The sequence below is a fragment of the Eutrigla gurnardus genome (genome assembly GCF_963514095.1).
Source record: "Eutrigla gurnardus genome assembly, chromosome: 12".
In the NCBI taxonomy this organism is placed as follows: domain Eukaryota; kingdom Metazoa; phylum Chordata; class Actinopteri; order Perciformes; family Triglidae; genus Eutrigla; species Eutrigla gurnardus.
In genome coordinates this window covers 20090847-20103636 of record NC_139926.1, presented here as the reverse complement: position 1 = coordinate 20103636, position 12790 = coordinate 20090847, and the positions used below count along the sequence as shown (strand labels likewise).

The following is a 12790-nucleotide window of genomic DNA, read 5'->3' as shown; positions in this document are numbered from 1 at the left end:
TGGCTGTATCGATTCCTCCTTCACATATACTTGCAGGAAAGACTTTTAGACAAAATTAACATTCCTTTTTTCCCTGTGCAACAATGCACCACAAAATGGATTTACTGGTTGCAGTTAGTCAAGACAAGTGGGTAAGTTCCGTGGTTACAGACGTCTTGGTGCAAAATCCACTCACTTTTTTCTGTGAAAGGCCGTCTGGGTTAACACAGAGGGTTTCATACTAAAGAAATACCATAACTCTGGAAGACATCCTCTTGATTTGCCTAACTCAGACTGCTGAAGCCTTATATGAGCTTCAGCTGAATGTATCTTTGCACTGAAGTCAAGTTTATTTATTTATATGGCACATTTCACATGACAGGCGTAGAATAGATGGAATGAACATTAGGGATGTGAGTATTGTTTTAAAGATAGACTTGAAAATCATTGATTTTGTGCTGTTCTTTAAAAAAAAACAAGTTACAACAAACATTGACATGTAGCGACCTCTGGGTGTGAAACTGGACGCATATATCGATCTGGAGGATTTTCTGATTGGTGGATTTCACTTTGGATGAGGGTTAACAATACCTAGTCTGTATTGTTAACACATAATATAGTAATATAGTCCAAAAACAGTGTATTCTGCATTAGGATACCCTTAACGAATAGCATTCTGCAGGGAAAACGTTTTTTTAAGTTCTTTCAAAAAAGTGATTTTTTCAGATATGAGGTTTCGCGTTTCGGCCATCGATATGGTGAAACTGGCACCTGTGTGAACTTCCTCCCTCCCCCCTGTGACGCGTTTGATTTGCGAATGACGACATATGCACCGTCTCCTCTCCTTCGCTCTGATTGGTCTTCCAGAAAATGAAAATGACATTAAGCAAGATGGCGCTCGGCGACGGAGAAAAGTGATGGGAGAATAGAACAACAAGCGATACAACTATATAACAGTTTGAGTTTATTCATCCCGCGCGACTATTTAAAAACCAGACCTCCACCTTACATCCGGGGAGCTGTCAAGCAAGCGCTGAGAGGCCGCACCGGTCTACAGTTGTACTTATTCGGCTAACTGTTTGCTAGCTGCTAACGTAGCTAGCGCAGCTAACGTTAGCTAACTGCGGAAGGCGAGTGAGGAGAAGCAAGCTCGAAGTACAAGCCGACAAGTCAAGCTGTGTCTTCTTCTGTTGTTTTTAAACCAAGCGACCCCTCCGTCTGATACATCAGCTAAGCCGTTGGAGTTCGTGCCACGGACCAGAGGTCTGTCTGGAAACTAACCGCACACCTCTGACAAGGAAAGGAGTGAAAGACGAGGAGAGGCGTCATCTTTGCTGATCTGACGCCATGGCTCTTTCCCCTATTCAGAGTGGGCTGCCGGGGATTCAGGTAGATAATAAAACATATTATAATGTTCTTGGGTGGATTTTTACTTTACGTTTCCTTGTGCCTTCTGCTCGGAAGTTTAACTCGATGCCAGTAAATTACTTAATCTGCGGGAATCGTTATCATGATCTTATCGCCTTTCCTTCTCGATATAAACGCACCTATCTGTCAAAGTCCAGTGTGGCCGTATTAGAGAGAAGGCTGCCTTCTTGTCTGTTGCCAAATTTAACGACTGACAGGCCCTTAGACCATCATTTATTCTAGTTTACTCCCAATTTATAATCCTCATTTATTGTAGTTTTAATCACTCATCAATGCCTATCACAATTTATGCTGAAGTTGACACATCCAACTTAATCGTAATCCAAGTCCACGTTTGTGTTTTTGACCCACAGAAAAGTACAAGATGGCAAATGATCAGGGTTTAAGAAGCAGGAAGCGTTCTATGAGAAACGGTTATCAAATTGTTTCTGCTAATCGATCAATCAACTAATCGTTTTAGTGGCAATAGATCCCAAGACATGAGCTGATGTGTCACATGCAGTAGTCAATCAGTGTATTTATTTTTTTTTCCAGTCCAGTTTTTCCATTTGTCCTCTGACAGCAATGCCTTATCACACATTGATTTTGACCTTTATTTTCATTATTGATTTATCTGGCGATTGTTTGTTTCTCACCCAATTGTTTAAGTGCATTCACAAAGAAGGAAAATAGTGAAGCCCATACAATTTAAACCTACAACCTCTGAAATGATGACCTTTTACTATCGTTTCATCTGGTCAGCCTATAAGATATTAGAGAATAGTAAATGATAGTAGTAAAAAAGTAGAATGGTAAAGATGATGTCTATACATTCTTGATTTTGTCAACAACAAAAAACAGTGAAGAATTTAAATATATGTAGTTTGCAATGATATAAAAACTGAGAAAAGTAGCATATCTGTCTACAGATATAAGAGAATGTTTGTACATTTTGCATGATAAATTGACTAAATGATTAATGAATTAATAGTTGTAATATTATCACTTATACTGCGCTCTAGTGTTGACATCCCTGCCTTTTGACAGTAGTTTAAGATGTGTTCTCATTGTAGTGCCATTTTAATTTTTATGGGCCATCACTGGCTCAGGAGCTTGGATGATTGTGGGTTTTTTTTAAGTGTCATGTTGGACCTTTTTTTTAAATTTTTTATAGTTGAACCAGCCACTAGCTGGCAGTCAGTACACATCCTGTTTGAACACAAATATGTAGTTAATCACATTGCATCCCATGTAATTTATAACATCCTCCAGTGGTAACATAATGGAAGACATGTACTATTAAATGCCCACAATACTAATATTTTTCTTAAATGAACACACTATTAGCCTATGTATACAGGTTTGCAGGGTAAAGCAAAGGACCTGGGCCTACAGGTTACTATGCAGAGGAGTGTTAGCTGTTAGGAGGCTGGCAGTGAGCCTTCAATCCTGAGGGCGTGGTGCATGGACACTAGACTACACAGTTTTGTGGTGCAGATGGGATGGGACAGCATCAAACACATGCTTTTAGAGTGAGGTTCAGGCAGCTTTAGTTGTCGCAGTAAACCTGCTGACTGTGGATATGGCAAGTACATTCCCATCATGTGTATTCTGTGGTCGCAGCGCCCTTGTTGTTTTTCCCCCATTGTTTTTACAGAGGTCAGGCTCGACATTATAATTTTCACCTGGATGACTGACCACACCAGTGTTATGATAGTATTTTCGTTGTGTTGTTTCTACTCTGCTTTATTCTCGACTGCTCTTGTCTCTTTGTCTTTGTTGTAAAGACCCTTTGCTATCAAATTCAGCAGGCACCTCTTTGCCAATTTTTCAAAGTGCAGCTGCTCATCTCCCCTTCCATATAGGTTTGACCACCATGCATTAGCACTTTTGCAGGAAATTGTTCTCTGGGGGGACTGTTAAGCAATATGCTGTGTGAGCCATCAGCAGGGCTGGACATTTGTGAAAAAATATCTAAGAGCGAATTTTTTTACTGATATTGCAACTGCGATATATTTGCAATATCGGCGAAATAAGCATTTCTATCAGCTTATTTCCATTGAAAATGATTATGGTGTTGTTTTTGCAGGAACTGTGTGAAAAACATTCTCCTTAGTGTGTAGAATGTTTAGTGCAGAACATTTGCTGCATATTTCATTTAAAATGGTAGTTTGACACACATTTTGCCTCCTGCAAAAATTGCAACAAAAAAAGGTCATTATTTGATTTCACTAAAATAATGATACTACTCGGATGGTTTAGGCTAATGGTTGCTGTACAGGGAAATAGAGCTGGCCAACTTGAAGACCATCATTCCCTCCCCGGTACTCTGGGGAAATAAGCCATTTAGTTCAGTCAATAAGTTAGGGTGTAGTCCTTCAGTTCCTGTTTAGCCTTTGTGGTAGAGGTCATTAAGCCTGAGTCTGTGTGTAAGTCTGTGTTGGGTGTGTTCTCTCGTGGTTTATGTGTTACTTTCAGCCACATAATTTGATCCGAAAAGGTTAAAACATTGGTCGACATGCAGAGGTCACCTGGTCAGCCTGAAGTGCAATAATTGTAAAGTGCCCATTTGTCAACAAAGGATGAAATGAAAGATGTGCATTAGATTGAGGTCTGTGCTGCTGTATACTCTGTGGCTGTTTTGGAAGTTGGTCTTGAATACCAAACATTGCTTGAGATAAACTACTCAAAAATGTATAAAATGATTGGCTTTTAACCCATTTTTTTTGTAGTGTACCACTCCTGATTATTGTTGAGAAATTGCCACGGACAGAAAACATTTATTCTAAGAAGCAGAATTGGGTGGAGCTGCTTTACTAAACCTGATTTTCTCATTCCAGAGACTTAAATCAGGATATCTTGGTCTCTGCTGATTTGATTTTGACCATTCTTTATCCGTCTCTTGTGACTAAAATAAATAGAATTGGGGAAAATAGGAATCATAGAGAAGCAGTCAGTGTGACATACTTAATATCAAATGTGTGTTTTTTGATCGTGATTAAATAAAAATGTGATCCAGTCACCACTTATCAAATTATCTGTGTGTATGTGTGTGTTTGTTTTCATAAAACCTGATTTTTTGCCACTTGGCCCACTGTTTATGTTTTACTCAGTTGCTGCTAGGTTTAAGTATATGAAATATTACCTGATCATAGACTCCTATTGCGAGCATTTTTGGATGACACCATCGTCCACCAAATTGTGATGGGCATTTTTCACTATTTTCTAATTTTGTAGAAAAAACAAAATGAAAACGTTTTGCACAGATCAATCAGTAATGAAAATAATTCTTAGTTGCAGACCTAATTGTCAGGCAATTTTCTGAAAGTCTTTTTTTAGAATCAAAGGGTGAAAGTTTTTGTCGTTTAGAGTATCCCAGATTAAAAAAGAAACATCAGAGTTTGCAAGATATGAATAACACTGCCAGAGGGAGCTATGGTGCTTATATGTTAAGCTTTGGTGTGTAGCTTGAATAACAGGAATTTTACCCTGTGCCTTTATGTTAAACTCGTTAGACACACATGTGACTTAAAATGCTCTCTGTTCTTTCTGCCACACAGAATTTCAGAGCTGACCCAGAGGAGTTTTTTACCAAGCTGGACAAGATAGGGAATGGCTCTTTTGGTGAGGTTTTTAAAGGCATCGACAGTCGGACTCAGAAAGTTGTGGCCATTAAAATGATTGATCTGGAAGAAGCGGAGGATGACATAGAAGACATTCAACAGGAAATCACAGTGCTCAGCCAGTGTGACAGTCCCTTTATCACCAAGTATTATGGATCCTACCTTAAGGTAAGCTTTAACAAGTAGAATATCATTTTCCTTTTGTAAATAGTTCATGTTTGACACAATAACTCTGTCAGTGGTGTGTTCCTGCAAGCATGTGTGCGCAATGTAGGTCAATAAATAATGCATATGGGCAATGGAACAACTATTGCCTGTGCCTTGTACAGATTGCTGTTGAACAACCCACCATAGGACGATATTGCTGTAGTTTATAGCTCCAGGGCTTTTAACTGTGCAATCTGCAAGTATTTGGACATTGACATATGTTTTATTCTTTTTGCTCTGTACTGTAGATTAGATTAAAACAGTTATATGAGGTCACCATACTTGCATTGAGCTTCAATATCAGGTGTTCACATGCATAGTATGTGAACAGGGAAGGAGTGATAACCTTTTATATTCAAAATTATTCATCTGATGTAAACATAATGTACGTATTTTTAAAGCTGTGAGTCAGCTCTTTAACATATTTATAGTTATAGTACACTTTTAGTCACTACATGTGATTGTGCTTACTTAGAGTGCCTCTCACAGCATTCACTTCGGTGCTTAACAGCAGTCAGGAGAGAAGTGGTGGTCCATTAGCACAAGTTGGCTGAAGAGAATTACAGCTTATTTGTGTGTAGTATGTATGTATGTATGGTCCTTGTGCTGTATGTGTGTATTATGCACTTACGCGTGTTAGGAAACTTTAAAGTCCTATTGTTTAGATCCACAGTTATAAGTCAACACACTGTCCTTGCTAGGGATCACTAAGGGATCATGGAGAGTCACCAGTACAGGGAGTTTCATTTTGTTTGTGTTTTTTTAGTTTAGGTTTTTCTTTTCTGGTCAGTGGTGGGTTAAATAGCAACACTGGTGGCAACCATTGATCATGTTAATGGCTGTTTCAGTTACTCCAAACAAGCTGCTGGTTCTGCAACTGGAAACAGAGAATGCAGGAGGGAAGCTGTACGACTGTAGCTCTATTTGTTGAATTTAATTGTGTGTTTTAGATTGATAAGTATTAGCTCAGCAGCTACAAAATTATAAACCAATCTGATGTTATCTTGAAATGAAATCAATAAAATATTTTAGGATGAATACTGCCTGTCAATGAACAGATAAAGTCAGTTAAAAATCACCTCCTTTTGTCATATTATGTAACCAGTGTCTGATTTCTAACAGATGAAGACACAGTACAGCCTGGCCACTTGTCAGTACAATTTCATCCATTCATAATCCAATTGCTCCACTATGTTGCTGCATGTATATTTTATCTACTTGAGCCACGCCAGATAACTACTGCAACACTGTACACTATTTGACTGAATTCCTGATTTATTTTTCAGGGAACAAAATTATGGATTATTATGGAATATTTGGGTGGAGGATCAGCACTGGATTTGGTAAGTCTATCAGAATAATTATTTGAAGATGATCTTACCTTAAATCATTTGGTTTACATGTCATTATGACTATTATGTTTGATTTGTCTTTCAAATTAAAGCCCGATGTCTGTCCCTTTTATCTTCTACTTTATCCACTCTTCTAGTTGGAACCAGGTGCCCTGGAAGAAACACAGATTGCCACAATTCTGAGAGAGATCTTAAAAGGGCTCGAGTATCTGCACTCTGAAAAGAAAATCCACAGAGATATCAAAGGTAAGACCAGTGCAAACCCTCTATCTTCTTGTTAATAATGCTGAAATAAGGCTTTATTGTGTATTGCCATCCGTGTTCACCAGCTGTTGAGTGATGTAAGTAATCAAACCCAAACACAGGTCAGACCACTTAAATCTGCATCATTTCACACTTGAATGTATTTTCTGTTGAGGTTTTCAATTCCAGAAAGCAGGTGACCTCCAGAAGATCTTAAGAAAATATTTTGTCTTAAAACCCACTTGCATAGTTTTCACAAATATTGTGACATTCACCAATGTTTTGTAAATAGTGAAGCTGTCTAACCTTAACAAGCTTCTTTACTTTAATTCTGCATATATAGGTAAACAAATGTCAAATAGGTGGTAATCTGCATGAGAAAAAAAGAAGAAAAAAGGTTTATTAATTATCCGCTTATCGTAATTAATTTGACCCAGACAAACGTGGAGTCCCGTGCTTCACCCTCTTTTAGACATTTTTAACATTTCAATTTTTGTTTGTGCACATGGCCCTGCAGTCTCATTCCCTTATATGGGCATTGGCAGCGAGTTTACTTGCGCTAATTACGATCAACTGGCATGCGCCTGCAATTTACGAGGATAGTGGAATTCATCATTATGAGAACACAGATACGAAACATTCTGCGGTTCAAGAGCATGTCATGAATCTGATGTAGACTTGAATGATGTAGAAGTGAATGTAGCCTGTTTTTTTTTTTTATCTTTTTAAATACTGAATCTTTATTTAAGCACTGAACTCCTTTTTTGATGGAGCTCACATTTTTTGTCCTCTTGCTTTCAGCTGCCAACGTGTTGCTGTCAGAACAAGGCGAAGTGAAGCTGGCAGACTTTGGAGTGGCGGGCCAGCTAACAGACACCCAGATAAAAAGGAACACATTTGTTGGTACTCCTTTCTGGATGGCACCTGAAGTCATAAAGCAATCTGCCTACGATTCAAAGGTCAGAATTATTCCTACTTTTTTATTGCTATCACAGTCAACTATGGTGTTGAAAAGCAGAATCCTAAAGTTTTGGGACAAAACAGGAAATACCTGTTGTCAAACATAGCCATGAGAGTCAACAATAAAAAATGATGGTGAAGAAAAGGGGCCAAAGAAAACATATTTTGTGTGAAATCACTCCTGTTGACTTATGTGTCCAAGTTTTTAAGCCCTTTCTAAGACTGTTTTTCTCGACTAGAAATAACCAAATTCATATTTTTGGAATAACCACATCATGAGTCAGTGTGGTTTCTAAACGCAACCACTTGTTTTCAATTTGCAGAGGTTCCTCAAATACACCCATGCTGCTTCAGTCAGCCAGTGTACATGTCATTCCACACAGCATTGTGTCCGTGTGTGTGTTTGTGGATGACTGTGTGAGATTCTGCTGCTTCTTTAAGTTGATCGTGTTTGTCCCAAATGCCTTTGTTTTATAGGCAGACATCTGGTCATTAGGAATAACGGCAATAGAACTGGCTAAAGGAGAGCCACCGCACTCTGAGCTTCATCCTATGAAGGTGTTATTCCTCATCCCAAAGAACAATCCACCGACACTGGAAGGAAACTACAGTAAACCACTTAAAGAGTTTGTTGAAGCCTGTTTAAATAAGGAGCCTAGCTTCGTAAGTATAAAGGGCTCATATTCATATGAGTAATAATGCGCAGTATTCACTTAATTTTGAATATTATTCTGGTGTTTTCTTTAGAGGCCAACTGCCAAAGAGCTGTTAAAACACAAGTATATTGTAAGGCATTCCAAAAAGACGTCCTATCTGACGGAGCTGATTGACAGATACAAGAGGTGGAAATCGGAGCAGTCTGGGGAACAGTCCAGCTGTGATGAATCTGAAAAGTAAGTTGTCTGCACCATCATCATCTGCAAAATCCAGCAGCTCTCGAGTACACTAATGATTCCTGTGTGGCCGTAGGGAGCCAAACGGCCAGGCTTCTGGAGGAGACGACGCTGGCACCGTCGTCTGGAACTTCATGGACACCATCAAGGAGAACGACCTCAAAAAGTTTCAGAATGGGGCGGCACAGCCTGCTGAGCTCGACAGGAAACAGGTGAGCCCTTATGCTGTTGCACAGGGGGAAAAGTCATAAATTAGTAGTTGAGGAGCTCCTGTTGGAAAGGGCAAGTCTTCCCTGTGTCAAAGGTCTTTCGGCTTTCTTTTGTTGACATTAAAATATTTTTCCCCAGGTGCAGGAGAGTCCAAAGAGGCCTTTGTCACAAAGCTTGTCAACAATCTTTTCCCCATTGTTTACTGAGGTAATTGCACTAACAAGTTGAAACCATCTTCATAAATTAATGCATGATTTAAAGTAATACCATATAAATAAGAATTAAATCTACTACATGTTCAGGTGCATCTGTTTTTGCAAAAGAATACTCCACATTCTGTGGTTGTCTAAAAGATATTTCATTGTCGTAGTTGAAAGAAAAGGGCGAGACACATAATGGTAAGCCGGAGGCTGCAGAGGAGCTGCGGAAGGCCATTTTCCTGGCGGAAGAGACACACCCAGGGATCTGTGACTCCCTGGTAGCTGAACTAGTGCAGAGACTTCAGAGGTAATTAGGGTTCACATCATCACTTCTCCTTATATTGCTTTATATTTTAATGACTCTAAACCTTTTGAGTCATGTTTTAACCGGAGTCTTGTTCAGTTCAGACAGTAAATATTAACCTTTTTATTTGATGTTTGTCAGGTTTTCTGTGCCGCAGGCAACTGCCAGTCATTGAGAGGAGCTGCATCCAGCTCTGCTCTAAATTTCCACCCTGGTGGCAGCAGTCAGATCTTTTCCTCTGACCTCCACAGCCGGGATGAAGTCTCCCAGGAAGGTCTCCATCACTCACTTGCCTGAAGCAAATCCTGGCCTACTTAATGTCCGTTTATACGCTAGCCACCCGAGGGTCCTATTCAGGGCAGTCAGTGGCCAGCCACTCAGCTGTCACCACGACGGCCACCTGCTGTAAAATGTCCCTTCTCAATACCTCCTTCACAACTGTTTTTATTTTAATGGTGGAGTCGGCTATCTTTCTGCAAGGACTCTTTGAGTTATTGATTTTGATGAGTTTGTGGCTTTTTTTCCCCACAAAGGTTTACACTCAGCATCCTTTTGGAGGAAACACCTTGCTTAATTAATTGTGTGCATGTGTGCGTGTGGCTGTGCGAGATATCCTGTGAAATGTGCGGTGAAGTGGGTGAAAGCATTCTATTGAAAACTCAGGTATCCTGCTTTAAGTGGATCGGGTCCTCTGGGAGACGGAGAGAGCTCTTTAGGGTGGTTGTACAGACTTGTAAATAAGCTAATTTCTACAGATTCATTAAAAAGTGATGGAGCGTTTGTAATGGAACCACTGTGTACAAATTGCCAAATGCAAACTTGTAGATAATGGTTGTGAGGTAAATATTTTGAGAGACTAAAATGGCCATACATGAGATTGCCTTGCCTTTCTACTTGTTCTTTTGTATATCGGTCTTTGATTTCTCCAGTTGTAAAACTTTTTTGAGTACTCATCCCGTGAATGAAAATGACTGCCCTCATGTTTTTATTATTGATTTATGATACATTTCTTAATTCTCTTTAACTTTTTTTGGTTTCACACTTGATGCTGTGGCTGTAATCATGTTGGAGAATGTAACGAAACAAAGGCTGGATTGATGAAGCCCCCGCCAGTTTTTTTTTTTTTAACTGGATGCTCTGCTGCCAGCCTCGATTCCACACGGCCACAAGTTGTGTCTGTTTGTTGGACTTTGCCTCATCCCTTCTTCTTCTTTTTTTGCTGTGTTTTTAACTGGTTAGATGAACTGAGGTTTCGTCCATGCATTCCATTAACAGGGCAGTGCCATCATATAGTTTATAAATCAGCAGACTCTATTAGTCTTCCTAGGAGCTGCAGTGGTACTATCCATCTCCTCAGTGTACCTACAGCTTTAATTGCACTTAAGTATAAATGCCTTTTGACTATAAACAAAGTAGCCATAAAACAGTAGCATGAGACTTACAGTATTTTGCAGGTATGCTATCTGGGACCAAAAAAAAAAAAAAAGTCCACCTTAAGTCTCACAGCTTGGACTCTGGAGTCGACCATGCAGAGTAACGTTTGCCTGGCTGTATCTTTCCATTTGGACACGTGAGAGGTTTTTCACTTGTACAGTAAATGCATTATAGACGAAGACTTCTGGCATAGTAGATGACACTGCTCTCCGATGTAAATATGAACATAAAGCCAGGAGGTGTTCAGAGACCAGCGGCATTGCTACTACTTCTGACTGGTTTAAAAAGGAATGTGCATGAAAGTATAAGAGTATAAAGCCTATTGGTTGGCCTGAGCAGTATGCGTTGTAGTATACCGCCGCAGGACCGGAGGAATGTTGAGTCCTGAACAGAGTTGAATCAGCCTTAGAGTATTTGTGATGAATGGGATGACTAGAATCAGCTTTAAAATGTTAGACTCAATACTTTTGTTGTGATTTTTTTTCTCTTTTTGCCCCCCCCCCCCCCAGATCAAAAATATTTATTTCATTCATTCAGTATGTTGCATGCATGAACAAATGGACTGTTTCTTTTCCTCAGACGAGAGGACTTTTCATATAATATTTTTGCCTCTGGCGGTACACGGTACACACTAAACGACGAGTGTTAAAGCATCAGTGCAACATTTGGTAGATTAATTTATTCGCTTTCTAGGGGAGAGTTAGATTTGAACATTGATTAATTTAATAGCTAATGAGCTTAGCATAAAGAATAGAAATGGCGGGAGGGTATTTTTCTCGTCAATCCAATATGCTTTATTGGCATTGGAGTAAAGAAAATAATATTGCCAACGCTTCAAGTAATAATAACGTAAAAAAAGAAAAAGGTACAATTCATCAAATCAAGAGCAGCAGAAAAGGGATCTGCTGGTTATCTAGCACCAAACGAAATGCAGATGTGTTGCTTTGCTAGCTGTAGCTAATAATTTCCCATAAAGGCAAGAGAGCGGTATCCATGTAAGTCTCCAAGAGACTTGGAAAGCGAATGAGCGTAATTCTCATAATGTTAAATTGGTATTATCATTAAACAGGACATTTTCTTCCCCAAATCCATTTTTCTTTTATTTGCTGCTTGCTAATTGCGGCAGAATACACTGTTTAATGAGTCAAAGTAAATGTATTGTTCATAGTAGAAACCTCTTAACCAAATCAACAAAAGGTACCGGACTCTTGAGATTTCCTTTTTTTACTGTTTTTTCTTTGTTTTCTGCTCTTCTGTGAAACATTATTCTCCCCATTCAGTCATGTGAAATGTGCCATGCCCTTCCATCGCGGCACACTGAGACAAATTAATACAGTTTGCACCTTCAACATAGTCTGTCATGGCTCTGTATCTTTTTTTTTTGTGTTGCACTTTGCAGAGTAAATTCTTTTTTTTAAATGGTACTTGCTAACGCTTCAACATTATGTCGCAATTACACCAGTTTTATCTTCTTTCCCCCCCTTTGTGTGTTGTGTGGCAATGAAGCAGTGTGATCGCCAGGAGTCCATTCTCAGCACAAGTAGGCATATATTCTATTAAACTATTTTTATAACCTTAAAGAGCAGTATTATTGTCATAGAGGGAGTAAAAGTTTGGTTCTGTGATGTGTTGAAGCTTCAGTGAACACTGGATAGCAATCACTTGAAATGTACATTCCATTTTGTGTGACTTTGCTGACAGTTTATAGTCCGGTATACGTGTTTGCTAATTCAGGACAGTGCTGTTGGATTTATTGGAAGTTGTCAAACTGATAAAGGAAAAAAATAAAAATCCAGTAAAATTTGATGAATAGTTCTGCTGTTGTTTGACTGAGTCTTGTGTCTTAACGTGACCTTTTTGAAGAATGTGCTTGAAAGCTTTTTCAATTTCCTGTGATCCAGAACACTTTTAAAGTGTCTCTATCTGGAAATTATAAGTTGAAATTATTTCTAAATGACCAGTTTAAAAAATAAAAAAA

The 12790-nt window shown here is 39.0% G+C and overlaps 1 protein-coding gene across 1 annotated transcript; it reads left to right on the top strand.

Moving 5' to 3' along the window:
- The first annotated feature begins 868 nt into the window (after positions 1–868).
- stk24a (serine/threonine kinase 24a) lies at positions 869–12624 on the top strand. The gene is made up of 11 exons (XM_084022826.1): positions 869–1368; positions 4947–5177; positions 6503–6559; positions 6706–6814; positions 7613–7770; positions 8249–8434; positions 8519–8664; positions 8741–8876; positions 9013–9081; positions 9245–9381; positions 9520–12624. Exons 1-11 carry the CDS (start codon positions 1327–1329, stop codon positions 9551–9553), a joined length of 1305 nt encoding a protein of 434 aa, XP_083878952.1. The 5' UTR covers positions 869–1326; the 3' UTR covers positions 9554–12624.
- Positions 12625–12790: the final 166 nt, after the last annotated feature.